The sequence below is a fragment of the Mustela nivalis genome (genome assembly GCF_964662115.1).
Source record: "Mustela nivalis genome assembly, chromosome: 7".
Classification (NCBI taxonomy): Eukaryota; Metazoa; Chordata; class Mammalia; order Carnivora; family Mustelidae; genus Mustela; species Mustela nivalis.
Window position 1 is genome coordinate 6001377 of NC_139026.1, and position 23232 is coordinate 6024608.

The 23232-nt window shown below is 57.1% G+C and overlaps 1 protein-coding gene and 1 long non-coding RNA gene across 2 annotated transcripts in view; both read left to right on the plus strand.

The window, feature by feature from the left end:
* The window catches only part of NFAM1 (NFAT activating protein with ITAM motif 1), a 34818-nt gene extending 16515 nt beyond the window's left edge, over positions 1 to 18303 (plus strand). The window contains exons 4-6 of the mRNA XM_082740046.1: positions 5796 to 5891; positions 15362 to 15448; positions 16736 to 18303. Of these exons, the coding sequence (XP_082596172.1) occupies positions 5796 to 5891; positions 15362 to 15448; positions 16736 to 16795 (243 nt within the window). The 3' untranslated portion in view covers positions 16796 to 18303. The remainder of the gene's footprint in view (positions 1 to 5795; positions 5892 to 15361; positions 15449 to 16735) is intronic.
* Positions 18304 to 18667: 364 nt separating this feature from the next.
* On the plus strand, positions 18668 to 22951 carry LOC309869267. Its single transcript, XR_014314081.1, has 2 exons — positions 18668 to 19051; positions 19272 to 22951. It is a non-coding gene; the product is annotated as an uncharacterized lncRNA (long non-coding RNA).
* Positions 22952 to 23232: the final 281 nt, after the last annotated feature.

Consider the following 23232-nt stretch of genomic DNA (forward strand, 5'->3'; position numbering starts at 1 on the left):
GTGTGTGTGTGTGTGTGTGTGTGTGTGTGTGGATGGAGGCCCTGCAGGTCAGGCGAGGCACATTGACTGGGTTTACTCTAAGTGAACTGGGCGGCCCCACAGGGCGTCGGGAGATGTGGGGCAGGATCAGACTGACCCCGATGGACCCTCCGGCAGCTGTGAGAAGCGGGGGAAGGGAGACTCGGTGAGGAGCTACTGCAGCAGTCCGGGCAGGGGCGGCCGAGGTGGGACGAGGGTGGCTTCTGGGGAAGTGGCGAGCGAGGCAGGTTGGAGGCTCAGACCCCGGCCCCAGTGTCCCACTTTGCCTCGGGCTGGAGACATGGTCACTCTCCAGAAAAGGCTCCAGGGTGATAAAAGAAGATGAACATGCCCATTGGGCCGGCCCTAAAACTCTGGAGGCTGCCTTTCCCGCCATCTGGGAGCCGCAGCCTGGTGACAGCGTCAGCCACCGTTCTAGTTCCTCTGCTGTCCTGTGATCCGCGGGTGTGGGGCATGACCCTGGCGTGACCAGGTCCTAATCGGGCTCATCCGGCCAACAAGCCACAGAAGGAGTCCACTCCGTTCCACCCAGGAGCAGGCTCTGCTATGAGGTCCCCGGGAAGGCGAGGACCCCTCCGTGGGCCCTTGGCCCCCTGCCTCTGGCCTGGCCGCAGGGACAACTGAGCAGGGAAGACGGAAAACAATGGGAAATTCTTCCCTGGGCCTCCATGAATCCTGCATTTAGGAGAGAGGCCCCCCCGCCCCTGGGCTCTTTCCCTCCTTCAACTAACATGTGCTGAGCCCCTACTGTGCGCCCAGCTCGGCTTTTAACCCCAGTATATTCCTTCCCCCAACCCCCGCTGCTCTTCCCATGATGGTGGCAGGTAGGACGGCTCTGGACTTGTCACTCAGCAAACATCAGCTGAGCGCCTAGTGGGACGTGGGTGTGGACACAGAGGCTGTGTGTCGGGCAGGGGCGATGAAGGACCCCCACTCGGGCTGTGGACCCCCACGCCAGCTTGTATGAGAGACTGCAAGGGTGCCTTCTGCAGGCAGGAAGCCCAGCAGGTGAGGGGCAGAACCGAGTCAGGGCGAGACCTTGACCCTGAGCTTCCACTGCAGCCGCTGCTCTGCAAAAACTGGCTTGTCATGTGTGGAGCTCGGGGTCCTGCCAGGTCAGGGAGGCACCCGGAGCAGAGCAGGTGGTCAGTAAAGTCCGGGAGGAGGGGAGTTGGGGGTAAGACTCAGCCCGGCCCCACTTCGGAGCCCAGCCCCTCCCCGTCCTGCGCGGCTTCAAGCACTCCTAGCCTCTCTCTCCTTCCAGGAATAGCTCCCGAGTATCTAGAACGTGCCAGGCACCAGGCTAAGTGCCAGACACAGTGGAAAGCAAGACAGAGGCAGCCCCTGCCCTCTCGCCAAGCTACAGCCCTCTCCGAGCCTGGCTGTCCTCCTCCAGGAACAGGGATGAGGATGGATCCCGCCTCACCTGGGAAGGGTGGGAGCGAGCATTTTAGAGACACCAGCCGGGGCGCCTGACCCACAGTGGGAGGGCGGTGTGTAGAGCTTCCTGGCCTCCCTCCCTGCACACGGGGGAGGAAGGGTGGGTGCAGGAGCCTGGCCTTGAAGGAGAGAGAAATTAGAAGGCCAGAGGCCAGAGATGTCCCCAGAGCTCCCTGGAACTGGATCCAAATTTGGGGTGCGGGGTCTGTTCCAGCGTGGCCAGCGCCCATAGCCCTGCCCCTCACAGGCAAGTGTGGTTTGAACTGAGTGAAAGAACAGAGCATGGGGTGGGGGACGGGGAGGCGGGGGACCCCAGCCAGTGGCCAGGCCAGGCAGTCGGCCATGGAGGCCAAGAGGAGAAGGCCAGGCAGTGGGGGAGGCACAGAGGACCCTAGGAGCCCAGGCGGCTGCAGATAAATCCATCGAAGCCCGAGCTTCTGGCCCAGAAAAGGCAGGTGATTCCTGCCTTGAGAGCAACCAGAGGGCTCCCCGTCCCCAGCCTGGGGATGGGTCCAGGCTGGCTTCCCAGGGCAGGCAGCCTCTGACTTGGATGGCCTATCTGCCCTCATCCGCTAAGGGCACCCTCCTCCACTGCGTACTTCTTCCCTCGCTTCCTGGACCCCCAGGGCAGCCCTGTGCGGATCTCCCTCGTCTCTGCGACCTCTACACATGGCAAGTCTCTGGACCCTTCCTCGGAGCACTCCCCGCTCTGTCTACACGGATGCTGCCCGGGCCCCTCGCTGAGCCCCAGAGCCCGTCCACGGTGGGAACCCCGTGGGCATCCGCACCCACAGGTCCTGACACCCCTCTGTAGCTCCCAAGCCTGCCCTCCTAGGCAGATGGCGCCGTGCCCCTGGATGCTCAGGCCGGGAGCCTCCGAGCTGGGTGTGGCTCCTCCCTCTTCCACTGCAGCAAGCCCTGCCCACAGTCTGTCTAGGATCCGGCCCCGTGGCCCCCTCTCGCCTGCCTCAGCCCCCCAGCCCAGGGCTTCCCTCACTCCTTACCTGAATAGAGGTCTCCCTGTCCCCCTCACGTCCCCTCCAGCTCTGCTCTCCATACCTGTGCGTATGTCTTTGTCACTGTTTCCTCCACCATAACGTAAGCCCCAGAGGACAGGGACTTAGTCTCCTCCCTTGTTGGGGGCTGGGTAGCCTGACACACACCAAGTGCTCGTGGGAGGGATGGCTTAGTTAAGAGAGCGCCGAGACTTGGAAGATGAGTGGCAGCTGGCCAGGCTGTGAGGTGGACTCCCATTGTACAGAGGGGGAAACTGAGGCTCTACAGGTTTCCGAAGCTGCTGGTGGCCACATGGATTGGTTTGTTCATTTGCAGATCACAGTTGGAAAGGCAAATGTGAGTGGCAGGGAACAAGGCACCTGGGGAGGGCAGGGGTGGCTCCAAGGGGCCGAGCATCTTGCTCCTGCAACAAGACACACCCATCTGATTTTTTGAGAGGGTCACCCCCTGTGGGCCACAGCCCGGGCCTCCTCTCCCTGCCCCTGCACCACCCCTGGAGATCTGCCTCCTCCTCTTGCCGCCCCTCCCAGCTCGCAGCCAAATGCAGGTCTTGCTAAATCTGATGGCTTCCCTGTCCTCCGAGGGAGGACACGGTGGATCGCGCCCTCTGTGGCAGTGCCCTCCTCGCCAGCCTCCCGGCACGGCTGCTGTCACCTTTTACTCCCATCGGTGGCTTTCTATGTGATGGTCCATCCTTGAGGATGTCCCTGACGTGTGACATTGCTGCCCCCATATGATCTGGTGCCTTGTCCCCATGGCCTGTATCCTGCGATACTTTCTCAGACTCTTCTGTTTTCGGGAAATAGGGCAAGCGCTCAGAAGACTGCCCCAGACCTGTGGCAGTCGTGGGGCTCCTTCCCTCAGCCCCAGAGTGACACTTACCTCCCCGGCAGCCCCACCAGTGTCGGTAGGAGCCCCACGAGGCTGGGCCTGGGTCTTGCTCCCCACGGGGTCCAGAAGAGCCCCCGCCCATGAGCTCACACCCGCCAGCCTTGACAGTGTCTGGGCCACCAGGCTCAGTGCGGGGGAGAAGCACCAGCCCCCCAGCCATCTTGAGGTGAGCCACAGCCTCTGACTGTGACAGACGCCTCCAGAAGCAGGTGGTGCAGGGGAGGGACACTCGATTTGGAAGAAGACAGCTGGGTTCCACCCAAAGGCAGCCATCCGACTAGCTGGCCAGGCCTCAGTTTACCCCTCTGTAAACTCTACTTCCTCAGGCTATGAAGAGAATTAAATGAGACTAAGGACGTGTCTCGTGGGTTTTTTTGTACACAGTAAAGTGCCACGTGGAGGCCAATACCTATCTAACGGGCTCTGTGGCCTCAGGCAAGTCTCCTGCCCTCTCTGAGCCTTCTCGTCCTCAAGTGTGGACCAGAGATGGTGTGAAGACTTGCCTTGCAGGTTTGTGGAGAAGCGCATGAGAGGGTTCGGAGAGAGCCCTGGCTGGTATCCGGAGAGGCCCCCTCTCCTGGGCCCCGATCAGGCTGTGACCGGGGTGGTTCTGGCTTCTGCCTGACGGTAAAGTAGCTCGGGGGAGCGAATCCTGCATGCACAGGCAGGGGACGGGCAGGCGGCCAGGAGTTTTAATTAGCCCCGGCCCCGCCATGAGGCTGTCATGGCTCTGTGGTTGGCAGAGCGGTGCCTGCGAGGAGGGGGATGTCTGGGTGGCCTCCCTCTGCCTCGGAAGGAGCTGCCTGTCTCCCTGAGCCCGGTGCCCCCCCCCCACGGGCCCAGCACCCCTGCCTCCGCGGCCAGCGTGAGCTTCCTGACACTTGCCCCTCCTGGCCTCTCCTGCGTGAAGCTCGGATGCTTTCTGCTATCCACGCTGTCAGCTGGGCCCCCCTGTCCGGGGAGGTCCCCCTGCCTCCCCTCGTTGGTCCTCTTTAGGTCAATGTTTAGGTCTCCTCCTAGCTGACCCTCTTTAGGTTCCCCCATTCCCTTAGGTCTTGGCACACACTTTTTCCTCTTCCTACCCTCCCTCTCTTGCCCAAGGAGTTTCTCAGCCTTTAAGTTGTTGTTGGTTTGTTTTTTTTTTTAAGATTTTATTTATTTATTTGACAGACAGAGATCACACATAGGCAGAGAGGCAGGCAGAGAGAGAGAGAGGGAAGGAAGCAGGCTCCCTGCTGAGCAGAGAGCCTGATGTGGGGCTCCATCCCAGGACCCCAAGATCACGACCCAAGCCGAAGGCAGAGGCTTTAACCCACTGAGCCACCCAGGCACCCCAGTCTTTAAGTTTTTTGGTTTTTTTTTAAGATTTTATTTATTTATTTGACAGAGAGAGTGATCACAAGTAGGCAGAGAGGCAGGCAGAGAGGAGGAAGCAGGCTCCCTGCTGAGCAGAGCCCGATGCAGAGCTTGATCCCAAGACCCTGAGATCATGATCTGAGCCGAAGGCAGAGGTTCAACCCACTGAGCCACCCACGCGCCCTCAGCCTTTAAGTTTTAAACACCCCTTTCTGGGGCGCCTGGGTGGCTCAGTCAGTTAAGCAACTGCCTTTGGCTCAGGTCATGATCCCGGGGTCCTGGGATCGAGTCCTGCGTCAGGCTCCCTGCTCGGCTGGGAGTCTGTTCCTCCCTCTCCCTCTGCCCCCTCAAGCTCCTGCTCTCTCTCTCTCTCTCTCTCTCTCTCTCAAATAAATAAACAAACACCTCTTTCTGCCAGGTGAGGCATTTGTTCCGCAGTGTGTGCCATGGGCTGTGTCCTCTCGGTCAGCACACGGACCACACTTTAGTCAAACGGGGTTCCTCATCCATCTCCCCACTAGGTCCTCAGTCCCAGGAACGCAGGGCCGGTGTCCACCTCTTCACAGCACCCGGCTAGCCAGAGGCGGCTGACAAGCGTGTGTCGGTCGGGCAAGGGCCACCTCATGCCACCTGAGTGCCAAGCACTTACCCCTCATCCCCCCTGAATCCTTGCGACAACCTCACGAAGGAAGGTTCTGGCTGAAGAAAGTGAGGCCCAGAAAGGGGAAGGGGCAGCGGGGGACCGGACATCCGGTCTGGCTGGCACTCTCTCAGGACCACCCTTAATGGTCAGCTCTGCTGCCGGGGACCCTGTCACCCTGGCCCCGTGTCACCGTGACTGTGACCCAGCACGGGCAATCCCACGTCCGGTCTGTGCAGACAGAGGAGTGGCATGTCATGGGTCCCAGAGGCATTTGCCGCCCATCATTGGGGAGGGTGGGGAGGCAGTGCTGAGTGGCCCCCTGGCAACCGGCCATTCTCTGCCCTGGGGCGTCTGTGGGGTGGGAGCCGCCCATCCCCGGCTCTGACCGCCCGGACTCCTGTCCTCACAGAAACGGAGGCTGACTCCTCGGAAGAAGCCCGCCCAGAAGGGCTCGGCCCCGGGCGCCCGCGGCCAGCAGCAGCCTCTGGACGAGTCCGTCTACACGGTGAGTCTCAGGGCTGGGCTCCCTGCTGGGTCAGGTCCCAGCCGCGTAAAACTCCGAGCCTCCGGTTTCTTGTCTGTAAACTGGGGACCAGCATTCCCGCCTGGCGGAATTTCTATGAAGATGAACACGTGTGTGGCCCCTGGCCCCCCGCAGGCACGCAGGTGCCCCCGGGCCCCCTTCCCTGGCTCGCCCCTCCACTTCTGGAACAGGGGGCGGCGGGGGATGAGGGAAGTTTCTCCATCCGACCTAATGATGTTGAGCTGCTCACCAGCCCCTTCCTGTTTGGATTACACAAGCAACATCACAGCAACAACAAAACATCACAGAAAGAGGAAAAGGTCAGGCACCATCATGAGCCCTAACACACTTGATGCTTCTCAATTCTTCACACTTCCCTCCCCCCACACGCAGACCTTGTTTTCTATCTTTTTTTTTTTTTTTTTTTTGGTCAGAGAGAGCGAGCGAGCACAGGCAGACAGAATGGCAGGCAGAGGCAGAGGGAGAAGCAGGCTCCCTGCCGAGCAAGGATCCCGATGCGGGACTCGATTCCAGGACGCTGGGATCATGACCTGAGCCGAAGGCAGCTGCTTAACCAACTGAGCCACCCAGGCCTCCCTTGTTTTCTATCCTTAAACTCAAGCAGAGACACGGGCCAGGATGCCAGGTCATGAGCATTTCCTGTCGCTGCACCTGTCTCGGTGTTTACCTGGGGGAGGCTCAGCCCAGTGCGCTGGGTGTGAGCCCGCCCCCCGGGACTCGCCCTCTCGGCCCAGCAGCTGCAAGGGGGACAAACATTCTTTCCCAGTTCTATTTTAGTTCTGCAAGGAGCATGCGCTCACTGTAGAGAAGGTGAAGAATGAATGCCACCCCGTGTCAGCTGGGGTCTTAACTCCGTGAGATCTAGAATCAACAGGTTAGGAACTGGGCTCCTCCCCTGGCAGGTGCCAAGTCTTGCTGGGGATGTGCGGGTTCCCCAGGGGGGAGGATGTGAGGGTTCTGCCTGTCTGTGCTATCACGGTTCCTGTCCCCTCCACCCGGACATACATGAAACTTGAGTCCACACACCGGGCATGCAGGGTAGGGGTGTTTACTGAGGGTGGGGACTGATGGGGAGGAGGCAAAGGGACTGTCGCTACAACACCAACAACTCCAAACAGAATATAACGCGGCCAGCCCTCAGACAGCCTTCCCCTCCGCCCCTGGGAATTTCCACCAGCCACTGCTTCCCACGTGGCCTCAGACTTCTCCACATTCCCTCTTCTCTCCCAGCAACTCATGGTATTTTTCTTGTGAGGACTTCTGGTATCAGCTGTTGAATAAAAACATTTCTCTCTCTCTCTCTCCACAAACACACATGGGCACACACGTGAGATCTCTCTCTCTCTATATATATATATATACACACACATATATATAATATGTGATATAGACAGATATATCTGTAGATCTATAGGTATATAGATAGATTGATCTATCTATATCACATATTATATATATACATATACATACGCATATATATAAAGAAAATAACCATCATCCTAAGCCTATCTTCTTCCAGGATAAATACTAGTAACATTGACTTCTATATCTTCCAGTCTTTTTTCTATAAATATGCACAAAAAGACCCATACACACACTCACACGCACTTTTTTTTTTCTTTTTGGAGTAGTATAGCTATTTTTGTTCATGTTACAATATCTCATGAGCATCTTTCTACATGAATAACTACCCTTCTACAAGAGCACTTTTTAAAAAAGATTTTATTTATTTATTTGATGGAGAGAGAGAGAGATCACAAGTAGGCTGAGAGGCAGGCAGAGGGGGAGGAGGAAGCAGGCTCCCTGCTGAGCAGAGAGCCCGATCTATGCTGAGCAGGGCTCAATCCCAGGACCTTGAGAGCATGACCTGAGCTGAAGGCAGAGGCTTAACCCACTGAGCCACCCAGGTGCCCCTACAAGAGCATATATTTTTTTAAAGATTTTATTTGACAGAGAGAGCTAGTGAGAGAGGGAACACGGGCTGGGGGAGTAGAGAAGGAGAAGCAAGCTTCCCACTGAGCAGGGAGCCTGATGTAGGGGCTCAATCCCAGGACGCTGGGATCATGACCCGAGCCAAAGGCAGATGCCTAACGACTGAGCCACCCAGGCGCCCCTACAAGAGCATATTTTAATGGAAGAGACTCACTCCTGCTTGGAACGTCATCCTCAGTTCCAGTTTATTTTCTGGTTGTCTATTGCTGGTATGTAGGCATATGACTGGTTTTTTAATATTGACTTTATATGGAGTGACCTTGTTGAATTCATTCATTAATCCTAATAGGTCTCTGTAAATCCCTTTGGATTTTCTATGAACCCAGTCTATTCATGTCATCCATGAATAAGGGAAGTCTCATTTCTTCTTTTCCAATCCATGCTTTTATTTTTCTCTTCCTTTCTCTCACTGCCTCAGACCTCCAGTCTGACGATGAATGGGTGACAGCATCCTTGTCTTGTTCCTAGCCTCCAGAAAAGGGCTTTTGTACCTTCTACCTCTACTTTCTTTGGATGGGTCCTTGGATCATTGATTTTTCTATCTTTCTTCTTTTTGAATCTGTGCATCAAAGGCTATGAACTGCCCTTTAACTACAGCTTTAGCTGCATCCCACAAGTTCTGATACATCCTCTTTTCACCAACTTTCAGTTTAAATTTTCTGTTGAGAGTTCCTCCTTGCCCCGTGGGTTGTTTAAAAGTGTTTTGCTTCATTTTCAAATGTTTAATTACTTTTTAGTCATTGTTCTGCTTTTTATTTCTTGCTAATTCCACTGTGATCAGAAAATATATTCAGTATGATTTTAACCCTTTGAAGTCTTGAAACTTGCTTTGTGGCTCAGTGTGTATTTCGTGCACACTTGCAAAAAGCTTGCACTGGGCATGGTTGACTAAATGTTCTATGTATATCAGTTAGGTCAAGGTTTTGTTTTTTTGTTTTTTTTTTTTAAGATTTTATATATTGATTTGAGAGAGAGAAGGAGAGAGCATGAGCAGAGGGAAGAGGGCAGAGGAAGAGGGGGAAGCAGACTCCACTGAGCAGGGAGCCTGATCCGTGCCTCGACCCCAGGACCCAGGATGCTGAGATCACGACCTGAGCCAAAGGCAGATACTTAACTGACTGAGCTACCAGGTGGCAGTCAATTAGGTCAAGTTTGTTGATCATGTTGTTTAAAATATTTCATTCCCTTACTGATTTTTTTTTGGTCTATCAGGTATTAAGAGAATTGAGTTAAGTCTGTCCATATGATTACAGATTTGTTTATTTTTCCTTTTAGTTGTGTCAGATTTTACTTTTTATTTGTATGGGAAAATGCTCATGACATACTGTGACGTGAAAAAAAGTTGTGTCATTCTAATTTGTTTTTTAAACGTTATCTATTAAGGAGCATGGATTTGTAGTGGGTCAAACAGACTGGGATTCAAAGCCTCGTTCTGTTGCTCACAGATTCTGTTACTTAAATTTTCTGAGTCTTGGCTCCATAATCTGTAAAGTAGGGCTTAACAACAGAATATTGCATTCAAACTTGCAAACATGCTACAATTTCTTCCATCCTGTATTTCTCGAGCCCACATCTCTCTCCAGTGACCCTGACTTTTCTCCACGACTCATAAGAGAAATGTGATAACTCGCTGTCTTCAGCTTTTCTCTCTCCTTTATGACCCATTCAGTTGGGCTTTCTGTCCACATATTCATCAAAATCTGCTCTCTCAAGGTGACCTTCGACCTCCACATTGTTAAATCCAATGGTCATTTCCTGGCCCTCATCGTCTTTGATGGATCAGCAGCATCTGACACTATCAACCTCTCTTTCCTCCTTGATGCACTTTCTTTACTTGTTTCTGGAACATTCCACACCCTCCTGATGCCCCTGCGCCCGATTCACCACCAAGCCTTCTTAGCTTCCTTCAACTGGTTCTAGGAACCAGTGGAACTCTGACTTCTAAACACTGGAGTCCAGTCCTGGGACCCTTCCTCTTTGACCTCCGTCCCTTCCCTGGGGATCTCATTCAACCTCAAGGTTTGAGACCGTCAATATTTTGACACCTATTTGACACATTTGTGTTTCTAGCCAGATACGTCCTCTGAACACCCGAGTCATTCCATTCGAGCCACTGGCTTCACTCTCAGACCTGCCTCCAATTCTTTACCCACCGAGGGGCCTCTACTCATAGTCCCCATTGCAAGGGACTGACTGCTCCATCCTTCTAGTTGCTCAGGCTGAGCGTCTGAAGTGGTCCTTTCCTTCCCTCTATCACTACTCACACCTATCTGCCGGCACATCTTTTTTTTTTTCCAAACATACCTCTTCCCACCCCTCCCCACCCTTCCAGCGCTAACGCTGGTGGGAGCCACCCCAGCCGTTTCTTGTCTGGAGTCCTGCAATTTATTTCTGATCAACTGGCCTTTTTTTTTTTTTTTTTTTTTAAGATTTTATTTATTTATTTGAGAGACAGAAAGAGCATGAGCAGGGGCAGAGGGAGAAGCAGACTCCCCACTGAGCAGGCTCCCTGCTCACTTGCTCCCTAAGCACTTGCTGAGTCCTGGTCCTCCGAGAAGCAGCCACCAAGCTAGGGTGAGCCTGACATGGTCTAACATGGGGCTCGATCCCAGGACTCTAAGATCATGACCTGAGCTGAAAGCGGTCGCTTAATTGACTGAGCTACCCAGGCACCCCTGGCCTATTTTTTTTTTTTTGGTAAGATTTTACTTATTTATTTGACAGACAGAGATCACAAGTAGGCAGAGAGGCAGGCAGAGAAAGAGAAGGAAGCAGGCTCCCCGCTGAGTAGAGAGTCCCATGTGGGGCTCAATCCCAGGACCCCGGGATCATGACCTGAGCCAAAGGCAGAGGCTTTAACCCACTGAGCCACCCAGGCACCCCTGGCCTATTTTTTTTTTTAAGATTTATTTACTTAGTTGAGAGACAGAGAGAGCGAGAGAGCAAGTGTGGGGAGGGGCAGAGAGAGAGAGAAACTTCAGCAGACTCTGTCCTGAACATGGAGCCCGATGAGGGGCTTGATCTCACAGTCCTGCGATCCGGACCTGAGCCGAAACCGAGTCAGATGCTTAACTGACTGCGTCACCCTGCCACCCTTTCGCTGGCTTATTATTACCCTTGCCTTTGGGCAGCAGCCAGAGTGACTTTTTGCTCGAACAAGACTATGTTCAGTCTGCTCAGAGCACTTGCTGAGTCCTGGTCCTCCGAGAAGCAACCACCAAGCTAGGGTGAGCCTGACATGGTCTAATAAGGGAAACCACTCAGGAGAGGAAACGGGGAAGGCTGGGTGAGCTGTCGGACCAAAACACAGCTGGTCCTGAGCCAGGAAAGTGGGCAGGACGGTCGCAGGGAGGCCCCGAGGCCACACTGTGTAGGAAAGGCTCAGCAAGGCCGGGGAGTGCCCACGGCAGTCATCTTCTGTTCCCTGGGGCAGGGGGTCGTGCTGCTATGCCCACTGTGCACAGGGCTTCTGGCCTCCAGCCACCCATGATGATGGGTTCCAGAGCCCGGCAGCTGGGACCTCTGGTCCGTCCTGGTTCCTGCCACTGGAGCTCTGGGAAGCGCATTCTCACAACAGCTCAGGCCTCTGAAGGTCCCCACCTCACTCAGAGTCCACATCAGAGCCCCAACAGAACTCCCCAGGGTACCCTCACCCCACCTCCATTCCCCCTGTTATCTGCTGGCGCCCGTCACCCTGGCTTCCTCACTGTTCCCGGAGCACCAGGCATGTCCTCACTGTGGGGCCTTGGTGCCGGCCGCCCCCTTTGCTCGGGACCAGCCTGTCCACAGCGGTCGGTGGGGCTGCCCCTCACTCCTCGATGCTCTGCTCCGACGGCGCCGTCGCAGGGAGGTCTTTCCTGAGCTCCCCTTCAAAAGGGCGAGCTTCGGGACACCTGGGTGGCTCAGCAGGTTAAGCCACGGCCTTCAGCTCAGGTCATGATCCCAGGGTCCTGGGATCGAGCCCCACATCGGGCTCCTTGTCCAGCAGGGAGCCTGCTTCTCTCTCTGCCTCTGCCTGCCACTCTGCCTGCTTGTGTTCTCTCTCTCTAACAAATAAATAATATCTTAAAATTTAAAAATAAATAAATAAAAGGGCGAGCTTCCCACCCCCTCCAGGACCCGAACCACCCTGTCTTCCTTCTCCTGTCCTCCACAGCCCTTACGTCCCCCTCTTACTTCTGTGATTGCGTTTGTCCCACACAGAGTAGGTGCTCAGCATTCGGGGCCATGGGCGGCAGTGGAGGGCCCTTCCTCCCTTCCAGATGCCAGGGTTTCCGCAGGAGCTCCGTGCTGGGCGCAGAGTAGGCACCGCGGGACACACGTGGGACATCAGCTTGGTGGTGTCGCTCTCCCTCAGGGGCACTTGGACTCCTCCCCTCAGCTCTGCTCCAGCCTTGGCCGTCCTGCTGCTCCGTTCCTGCTCGCTGCCGCGGGCGGGCCCCGCTGCCCTACACCGATGCCGTCTCTTCCCACCGGGCAGCCTCCAGGAGCTCCCTGCTGCCAGCCTTCTGCCCTGGCCCGAGCAGGGACGGCTACCCTGGCCCGGCCTCCCCAGACTCCAGTCCCTCCCCAGTCCAGGCCGCTCCCTTCAAGACGTGCCAGGACACTACCCTTCTTCTGCCCCGAGGGCCGCTCCTTTCTGAACAGCTCCCCCGGATCGCACCCGTCGGCCCCCGCAGGAACAGCTCCCCCGGATCGCACCCGTCGGCCCCCGCAGTGCCTTGTACAAGTCTCTGTGCAGGAGCCCAGGAGAGTGCAGCTCTTGTGTTTCCTCGGTCGGGCAGGGGCAGGTCTCACAGGGGCACCAAGGTCTAGAACCCTCAGAGTGGCGGCCCGCGGCAGCTGACTTCGGCTTTGACTTCAGCAGGGCTAGAGGGAGGCTTTGCCGCTGACTTCACACGTCTGCCAGGGCTGACAACCGTTTGGGTCAGCGCTATCGCCCACGGAGCAGCAGGAGCCAACAGTCTTGGAGGGCCTGGGTCCCAGGCAAATCGCCCTAGTTCAACACAGCCCAGCCCAGCCCAGCCCAGCCCCAGCCCAGCAGAGCCCAGCACAGCACAGACTAGCCCAGCACAACACAGCACAGCACAGCACAGACTAGCCCAGCCCAGCCCAGCCTGGTACAACACAGCCCCCCACAGCCCACTCAGAGCCCCGGGCAGTCCTCTGGCAGCAAGCGCACCCTGAGGGAGGCAGTTCCCATCACCACCAAGGAAGGCTAGGAGGGTCCAGCACAGGGCCTCAGAGGGTGTCCTGTTGACAAGGCAGCAACACGTCACAGCCCAGAGATGTGGGTCTCACCCTGAATGCAGTCACAGCCCGGTAGGTCGGCCTTGTCCAAGGCTTCACTCCGCAGCTGCTAATTGGCCTGCAGCCCCTGCAGCCCCCCTGCTCTCGGCCCCACAGCTGCTCCTGCCCTTAGCCTGGCCAACCACCAGTGTGGGTCAGAGGCCCGTGGGGTCCCCGGGGCCCAGAGAGCCCCTAGTCACGGCTTGGCCCACTGGGAGCACGCAGAGCTGGGGCGGGAGGCCCGAGTCCCAATCCCAGCCCCACCTCCAAGACGCTGTGTGACCTGGGACAGCTTGGAGCCTCTCTGGGCTAACGTGGGACAGGCAGCCTGTGCGAGCCAGACACCAGGCAGAAGGGAACCACCTGTGGGGCCCCAGAATGGCTCCCCTACCTAGGGGTCAGCAAGGAGACCCTTCCCTTCACTGACCAGACACATGAGCAGACACGTCCAGCTAGGAGGGATGCCAGCTCAGTGGAGTTCCGGGTCCAGGCGGGCAGGGGTGGGGGCGCAGGGCTGCCAAGTAACAGATGCCTGGTCTGTGTGCCAGGCTTGCTGGCCGCGGCTGGCACTCTGGGCAGGCATCAAGACCCCATAGGCCGGAGCAGGCCCTGGACATGGCCTTCTACCAAGGATGGGGCTTCTCCTTCGGGCAGTCCTGCCCGCTTCCCTGCCTGGAGGGAGGGCAGAAGCCCCTCTCCCAAGACCCACCCTCTTTCCGACTCAGGGCCCCTTCAACTGATCCCCAGGGCTGCCGAACCATCTCTGTGTGCGATGCCCTTGAAGTGAGGGTCTCCCCAGCGGGTTTTCACGCACTGCTACCTCTCCGCGCCTCCCTCCGCCCCTCCCCACCCCCTCCCCTTGCCTCAGAGCACCACCTGTCTCTCCAGCCTGCCTCGGCAACCCCTGCTTGCCTGTTGCCAGGGAAACCACCTCCTTGGCAACCAGCCGGCATCCATGTGACACATACACGCGGGAAGGAAGGGAAGGTTCCTGCCTCTCGCTTAGGCTGCTGGTGGCTCTGCTCTGACAACTCCAAGGAGCAGCATTTGCTTGTCGCCTGGGACCCAGGTGCCCGACGGAGTCTGAAGGAGGGTCCAAGCTGGGGCCGCAGAGAGGGGAGGGAGGCATCAGGCCCCCCTCCTTGATGATCATTCAACTAACTGATGATCATTCAGCAATTATTAAGTGCCTACTATTTACGAAGCCCTGTGCTGGGTCCTTCACGTACCATACCTTATTTAATGAGGCTTTGAACCTGCAAGATCAATATGATTATTCCCATTTGCAGATAGGGAGACGGAGAGAGGTTCAGGGCTGCCCTGGGCTAGAATGTGTCGGAGCTGAGAGCTGAACTTAGTCTTGTCTGATTTCAAAGCCTGGTTCTTTCTACCATCCTGAGGCCTCTGATCCGGCTACTCATAGGGGGGCCAAGAGTGAGCGTGGCCCCAAGACAGGCATGGGCAAGGATCTCATAGCTCACATGGGGCCGTTGTCCACATGCGCCAAGCAAATTGTGCATTCAGTGACCCAGAGGTGAACCAGGTACAGCCTGATGGGAGAGGTATGTGACCCCAGTGGGTGCCTAAGTCATCCACGGACACAGGCCAAGGTGGGGTGTCAAAGGAGTCCTAGAGAGGAGGAGGGGTGGCCGGGACCCTCACAGGGGAAGGAGCTTTGGCCCCGGCGGAGTGAGGACAGATCCCAGGGGGCCAGCCTATTGGAGCCACAGCCACGGTGTCATGGCTGCGACTGCTGGCAGCCACGTTCCTGAGGGCCTAAGGACAGGCAGGGACTGTGGGAGTGGGCCTCGGCTCCTCCTTCAGCTCCCCAGTAGAAGCATGGCCCACCTGGGCTGAGCACAAGACCCTCACAGAGCCTCAAGATGGTATGAGGCAGGCGACGGGGGGCCCAGAGAGGGTCACTTTGAGTAGGCGGGGACAGGGCGAGGAGTCTCGGCGAGAGGGGACAGCAGGTGCAAAGGTGCAGCGTGTGGCTGGCAGGTGGCCGCCCCTCACAGGCTCCGGCCCAGAGGCCTGGGAATGTTCTCTGGGCTCCCGCAGGCAGGGACCATCCACAGGGAGGCCTGGCTGCTGGGCCACCATCCCTGCCCTTCAGTCCGCGTTCCTCTGACCCTCGCCCTCTCCTGCAGGCCCTGCAGTGCAGAGACACTGAAGTCTACTCCTGCCTCCAGAACGAGGCCCGCAGGCTGCCGCCCGCCCAGAGCCTCCTCTCGCAGGTATGCCGGGCCCCTTCCGGTCTGTAAGGCAAACCGGACCACAGGAGGGAGCCACCTGCAGCTGAAGCCCAGCCCTCTCCCCTAGGCAGGCAGCCTGGTGGTTAGGGGGACTGGAGGGTTGGAAGCCCTGCTCCATCCCTTCCTAGGGCTCCCTCTGAGCCTGAGCCCCTCCTCCTTAAACCCGAGCAGCCTCACAGCCCTCGGCCCCAAGATCTGCCAGGAAGGTTAAATGTCATCCTGGGACCGGTAGGCCCTTGGGCAGTGTGAGCAGTGTCTACACTGGCCAACCAGGCAGGGGGTATTGCTAGGCTTCTAGCTGTCCCCAGGCTGGCACCGGCTAAAGTGGGAAGCTAGGGTCTGGGCTGGTGCCGGCCTGGGCTGGCCTGGTCAGGGTTCTGTAGTCATCATGATGGGGGCCACATCGTAGCACCTGATCACGATTCCCTCTTAAACCTCAGTTTGTTCATCTGTAATGTGGATGAGTAACATTTTCCTGCAAAACCAGCTGCCCTGAATTTAAATGAATTCTGGGTTAAATAATCTACACCAGAGTTTTGGACACATTAAAGTACAAGGGTTAGCAAGCCGCTACAGGAGCCCACGGGTGGTGCACGGGACCATGGACACCTTGGAAGAGGCGTCAGGAAGTGAGGGGGCCAGTACTTGGCCTTCCCCCCAGCTCAGGGGGCCCAGGCTGGCATTGTTTGTTGACTCTCCTTTTCTCAAAGCCCTTTCTATACTCAGCCCTGAACTTGGCCCTGACTGGAAGCAGGGCTTCCCCAGGCTGAGACCCCCAAGGATGTCTCGGCCATCCTAGTCACTGTCCACCCTGTGCCGAGCCTTGAGGGTCTGGCCGGGACAGTTGGATGTGGCCCTGTCCTTTGGGAGCCTCAGGTCTGCAGAAAGAGGCGTTGACCTGACAAACAGAGACGTTGGCAGCCCCCTGTGAGGGGTGGGCTGCGGGGAAGCTGGGGCTGGGGGAGGGGGCACTCAGGGATGCTGAGCCAAACTTGCAATGTGAGTAGGAGGCAGTGGGGGAGCACTGGGGGTGGGGAACCCCCCAGATAACGGGGAGAGCTTGTGAAGAGGCCTGAAGGGCTGGAGAGCAGGGAGCAAGTGTGGGTGGCATGGGGGGAGAGGAGGTTGGCGGGGTGGCCGTAGGGACAAGGACAGCCCTTCCTGTCAAAGCCACGCAGGAAGCTATCTGTTGACTTCTGACTAAAACTGAATTAGTGCAAATTTGTTCTCTTCCTATTGCTTTTTTTTTTTCTTTCTTTCTTCTCCCAGGAGAAACCGCAAGGATTTACGGATGACAGTGAATTTAACATGGTCTATGAAAACCTCTAGAACGGGAACCACTGGCCCATTGGTCTGGGCCTGAATCCGGGGCCCCATGCAGCCCCTCGTTCCACAGGATTGGCCCCATACCAGGAGCAAGGCCCCAGGGGTGCCCCATCACCTCACCCCCACATTCGAGGCACTTCAAGCCTGGGTCTGCCCCCTACCCCCCCATTCTGTGCCCCAGCCATACCCACTGAGCATCTCACATCTGGCCTTTGCCCCCCCCCCGCCCCGCTCTTCCCTCTGTCTGCCAGCCCTTGCTCACCGCCAGCCTGCCCCGCACGCAGACTCTAAGGCCAGCCATGGGCAAGGGACCCTTGTCCCTGCTGTGAGCACGAGCATCAGTGGGGACACTTAAAGGACCAATTACACAAATGCCCCCTGCCCAGCTGGGTCGAAGTCACAAGGCAGCCTTGCAAGGTGGGGCAGGGGGCTGGGGTGGGGGCGTGGGGGGGTGGGCGAGAAGGGAGCTGCGCAGAGGCTGGGCTGGGCTCGGGGACAGAGCTCGGGGACAGGCCAGGGAGGCAGCTGAGTGGAGGTCATGCGGCTGGGGGCCTGGAGCCAGAGGGCGAGGAAGGAGATCTGACATTCTTGGGACAGGGGATGGGGAGATGCTGGCTAAAGGGGCTGAACTGCCTGAAGCGCTCCATCCCTCCCCCAAGGACCCTGAGGTGGTTTCCCATCAGCCTGGCCATCTGCACTCCGTGCTTGGTCACCCTGTCCAGGTCTCACCTGCTCCTCCTTCCCCAGAGTTCCTGTCTGGCGTACCTAGGTCCCACCCCACTCCTCTCTGGTCTGCCTCCTCCCTGGCCCAGGCCTCTGAGGAGCCCTCCTCCCACCGTCTAGCTGCCGGGCTTGGTGCCTGGGGCTCCTCCAGCAGGTGGACAGCTGCTTGCTGGTGCTGGAGCTCAGGCCCTGTCCAGACGGGGGCCCCTTGGGGCATGGAGCCATTTCTGTAGCCCCCAGGGCTCGTTCCTCCCTCTCAGCAGCCCTGCTGGAACCTGTTCGACAGGTGGACAGGGCTGAGGGGTGGGGAGTCCCCCAGGCTGCGGGGCTCGGCTCCTTCCCTCCCCTGCTCTCCCCTGCCCCTGTCCCCTGCCACTGCCTTCTACTCTGTCATTTGTAAAACCCTCCCTCCCACCCCCAGGCTGCCCCAGAGGTCCTTGAGGGGCCCTTGCCCACAAGCATGTACAGTGACCATGAGGGGCCCGAAGCACAGGCCCTGACCCTGGCCCCCGAGCAATACTGGGCCACCCAACTGTGGGCATCCAGATAAAACATCTATGGGATGCAGGTGCCTGGGGGGCACAGTTGGTTAAGAGGTTAAGCCTCTGACTCTTGGTTTCAGCTCAGGTCCTGATCTTAGGATCCTGGGATCGAGCCCCGTGTCGGGCTCCTTGCTCATTGTGGAGTCTGCTGAAGTTTCTCTCTCCGTCTCCCTCTGCCCCTCCCCCATGCACTTGCTCTGTCTCTCTCAAATCAATCAATCTTTAAAATAAATAAATAAAAATCTGCATGGGATCACATCCCTCCTCGTGCTCTGCAGTTCCCACCGTCCCCAGTTCCCACCTCACTGGGAACTAAATGCTAAGCCCCTTCAGGACCAACCTGACACCCTTCTGCACACACAGCCACTGCCAGCATAGTGGCTGAGTCTGGCCCGGGGGCAAGACGGGGAGGGTGCTGAGGTGTCCAAGGGGCAGGCAGCAAGGCAGGGAGGAGGAGGGGGAGGAGGGTCAAGCTGGAGGGGTGGGGTAAGAGATATCCCGGGACTCCCAGTGTGGAGCAAGGACAATGGAGCACCTGTCCCTTCACCTCCAGGACTGAGAGCTGCTGGTGCAGGGGTGGGGGCAGGGGTGGCAGATTCCCCCAGGGGGAGCAGGGGACAGTAGGGAGGAGAGGGCTTCGAACTGAGCTCCTTGAGGGCACGCCTGTGTGGACTCTGGACTCTGAGCAGGGTGAGGAGGGAAGGACGGAACTTGGGAGCCCTGTGGGGCTGGGGGCTGCCGAGCTTTCTGGAACCCCAGCTCTCCCTCGCAGCAGCCACGCCCTCCTGAGCCCCGGTTTAGGGGACAATCAAGACCTCTCAGAGCGGCTCAGGGAAGACAGATGGCGAACTCTCTGCTCAGCGGGTGTGCGTTTTCCTCTCGGGCTTCTCCTCCAGGAAAGACGGGCGATGGCAGAACAGTGTGGAGGGGGTTCGCTAAACAACGGGCCCCGGGCTCTGTCGCCCCCACGGGAGGAGGATCTGAAGAGGAACAGGTCAGGCCTGAGTGAGGGGAGCCTTAGACCCAAAGACTAGATGGCAGCATCCCCAATGGTGGGTCCCAGGCCTAGGCCGGTAGAAGTCCCCTGCGGTCCTGGAGGGCCAGGCCCTGGGCACCGCTCCTTCCCACCCCGACCCTGCCCCAAGGTACCCCCTCGGAGGGGCAGTTGGACCTGGCCTGCCTGGCCCTGACCGGGATTTCCTCCCGGCTCTCAGCAGGGCCCGCCTGCGCTCCTTGGTCACCGTCCACAGAGCCTCGGGCACCTGGAACCGGTCAGCTGCTTCCGACACCCTGCACCTCCGAGGGCCTCTCTGGGGCAGCCCCTCAGATGTGGCCCACACGGCCCCTTCCCTCCGGCTTCAGCCAGCAGCCCCCCTCCTGCTCCCGCTCCGCTCAGTGCTTGCTGGAGAAAATCATCCCTGAAAACCAAGCCCAGGAAACACAAAATAGGTGTGGGAGCGGCGGCCCCTCCTCGGCAACAATTTCCAGAGCATTCTGTGGAGCAGAGTTTCCATGGGAACACGTGCACTTCCACACAGAACCTCGGCGGGGCTGGGGTACCCCCCTCACAGCCCAGAGTGCAGGACCAGGGCCCCGGGGGCCTCGGCCCCGCACAGCCACGGTCACGGCCCCCCGCCCTCACCAACCTGAAATCAAGCTACTGGCAAATCTGCCTTTTTCTTTTCTTTTCTCTTCTTTTTTACATTCTAATTTAAAGGCGCACTCCATTCTAAGGATGCCTTTGGGATTTCCAGGATGGATTTTTATGTAGCTCAATAGTTTTCTTGGCAGACCGCTCAGCCGGGAGAGGTGGGCTGTGGCCCCAGCCCAGCTAGGCTGACAAGGCAGTGTCTCTCTGTCCCTCTCCACGGCAGGGGACATTACTTACCCACCTGAGGCGCTTCCTCCCACCCGGATTCAGACTTCACGTGTTGGGGGCACCAGCAGGAGGCGCTGGACCACCTTCCTCACCAGGCTCCTTCCTTGACCTGCCGTCCTAATTTACCACCTGCAAGCCTTGACCGAGCACAGGTCTGGTCCCTACTCTGCACTCGGTATTTTGCGTGTTTTTCTAAGAGGGTGCCACAGACATAACGGGCATCACGCAGGAGGTCAAATTTCTTTCTTTCTTTCTTTTTTAAGATTTTATTTATTTGACAAGCAGAGATCACAAGTAGGCAGAGAGACAGGTGGAGAGAGCAGGAAGCAGGCTCCCTACAGGGCAGAGATCCTGATGCGGGGCTCGATCCCAGGACCCTGAGACCACGACCTGAGCCAAAGGCAGAGGCTTTGACCCACTGAGCCGCCAGGTGCCCCAGGAGGTCAAATTTCCTCTCCTGCCAGTCGCCACCTCCATCTCAGGCCCCTCCAGAGGCCACCCCGGGGTCACTGGGGTGTGTTTTTTTTTTTTCAGGTTGTTTTCATTGTGTCCACAAACAAATATGCATAAATATGAACATATAAACTATACAGTGATTGCAGGGAGTTCTGAAAGCTTAAATGGGATTGTTCCGTAGGTGGTGTCTGTGCTGGCTTTGTTCGTACAGCCCCACGTGGTGGGGATCTGCCCGTGACAGCGCACAGAAGCTGCCAGACTCCTTAATTACAGCAAAGGATTCCGCAGTACCCATGGACCCTAATTTACCCAGAGCCCTATAAATGGCCTTTTCAGTTGTTTACAATTTCCAGCCTCACAGAAGGTGCTGCAGGGAACAGTCTTGGACATAATCTGCAGAACTTTCTCTGTGGGAAATGACAGAAAGTCCTCGCGGGGGCGCAGGGTGTGGACATTATTCTTTTAGCAGATGCTGTCAAGTAGGCATGCAGAAGGTTTGTACGGGTTTCCATTCTTTAAGGCTTCTACCTGCACTATCTCATTTAATCCTGAAGACCCCCTGCGAAGTGGGGGGCAGGGGCCTTGTCTCCCCATCTTACCAAAGCAGAAACTATGAGAGAGAGAGGCTGAAGGTCCTATAGCCCAGAAGGGGCAGCCCTGGGTTGGCTCCCACTGTGTGTGGTCTTCGGGCTCCATGGGTCAGAAGGAGGGGGGGTGGGTATTGCATAAAGTGTTTTGGATGGACTCAGTGCCCCCAGGGCTAGGGAAGTCCTTGAGGCGACAAATTTCTGCCCGAGATAGACTGTCAGCATTACATTGCCCAGGATTGTTGGGGGGTTGGGGCAGGGGTCCTCCTTCCCCGCCGTTGGTCTATCTTCTTGAGGAAATGAAGGTGGGTCTGTAGAGCCTGGTGGACCTGGGCCCGCCCAGCAGACAGCACGCACTGTGGGGCCTGGCTTCAGGCAGCCAAGACATTTGGATCCCTAGACTCCCCTGAAAATTTCTGGGCACAACGCGCCTGGAGGTGTGAGCCGCCTCTCGGAAGCTTTCTAATCCGGGATAACGCTGCTGTAATTGGCAGTGGTGTGCATTTACAACCCTCTCGTTACCTGAAAATCTCCTTGCAATGGCTGTATCTGGAGAGGGTTTAAGTTTACCACTTTGTGGACCTTGAGGGACCGAGGAGACCAGGCTTTTTCTCTGTGCCCCTTCGCCCACCCCATTCCGATCCCCCAGTGAGTGCTGCAGGCAGGCCCCGGGGGGCCCCAGGCTGGCTGAGCTCATGGCCTTGGTTCAGGGCACAGCCCTGTACCTGGCTCCTCACAGGAGCCCCAGGTGGATTAGGGGGTCTGTTTCTCCCCAGTTCTCCCTCCTTCCTGGGTCCAGCCCACTCATCTTGTCTCCCTTCAACCCCCTCTCCTGCTGGCCCTTCCCAGTCTCTGCCACCAAACTGATCTTTCTTTCTTTATTTCCTTTTAAAGATTTTATTTATTTATTTGACAGAGAGAGAGAGAGAGAGAGTGAGAGAGTGAATACAAGCAAGGGGAGTGGGAGAGGAGAAGCAGGCTTCCTGCCAAGCAGGGAGCCCGATGCAGGGCTCGATCCCAGGATCCTGGGATCATGACCTGAGCTGAAGGCAGACGCTTCAGACCCAGGTGCCCCACCAAACTGATCTTTCAAAAGCACAGATCTGACCATGCTTCTCCTCCTCAAAACCCTATAGTAACTTACATTTATTCATTGCAACAAAGGGTCCACGATAATGCAATAGGGGCAAAAACAGGCTTTCAACAGGTAGTGCTGGGAGATACGGACATTCTCATGCAAAAAGATGAAGCCGGACCCCTACCTCACACCCTATATGGAACCACACAGTGGCTTTCACCGTCCACGGGTTGGAGCCTTGACTCTTCAGCCCTGTGCAGAGAGTGGGATAAGAGACAGATGCTTCTGGGGCACCCGGGTGGCTCAGTCGTTAGGCATCTGCCGTCAGCTCGGGTCATGATCCCAGGGTCCTGGGATCAAGTCCCGCATTGGGCTCCCTGCTCCGAGGGAAGCCTGCTTCTCCCTCTCCCACTCCCGCTGTTTGTGCTCCCTCTGTCGCTGTGTCTTTCTCTGTCAAATAAATAAATAAAATCTTAAAAAAAAAAAGAGAGAGAGAGAGAGACGGATGCTTCTGTCCTCACGTCGTCCATCAGCCTCATTTCTGACCCGCTCCCACCGGCCCGGACACAGCTGCAGTTCACGTTGCTGCCAAGCTCTGAATTGTTCTCCCATTTTCTCTGTCCCAAGGCCCTTCACTCCATTCTTTGCCTGAGGTATTCCTGCTCAAATGCCACTTCCTCCATGAAGCCTTCCTTCAAGTCCCACTTCCACCAAGCAGTTCATGCATTTCTCACTGCTCTGACCTGAATCGGGTCAAACACACCCATCCCCCCCAGCAGGCTCTGAACTTCCAGGGGAGCACGGAGAAGAGGCCCTGTGTATCTCCTTATCTCATAGGAGGGGCTCAAGAGCGAATTGTTTAAAGAATAAATGAACTTTTACCTTTGCTGGCAACTTAGTGCCCGTTCTTGCTGAAAAAGGAAGAATGATTTTATTTTCCAGTTTTCAGAAAGTGATCTCTAGGACGTGATCCATTTCACATCGGTGAGAACTGCAACAGACATGGTGCTCCGTCCGTCCCGGAGAGGGGAGGCCAGGCACGTGCAGGGTCTGGAAAGCTGGCACCGGCCCTCCAGACGGGAGGGGGCAGGCTCTGTGCGGAGTGGTTGGAGGCCCAGGCACATGAGGAAGAGAAAGGTGAGCGAGAGCGGGAGTGAGCAGTGGCTCTGGGCTTC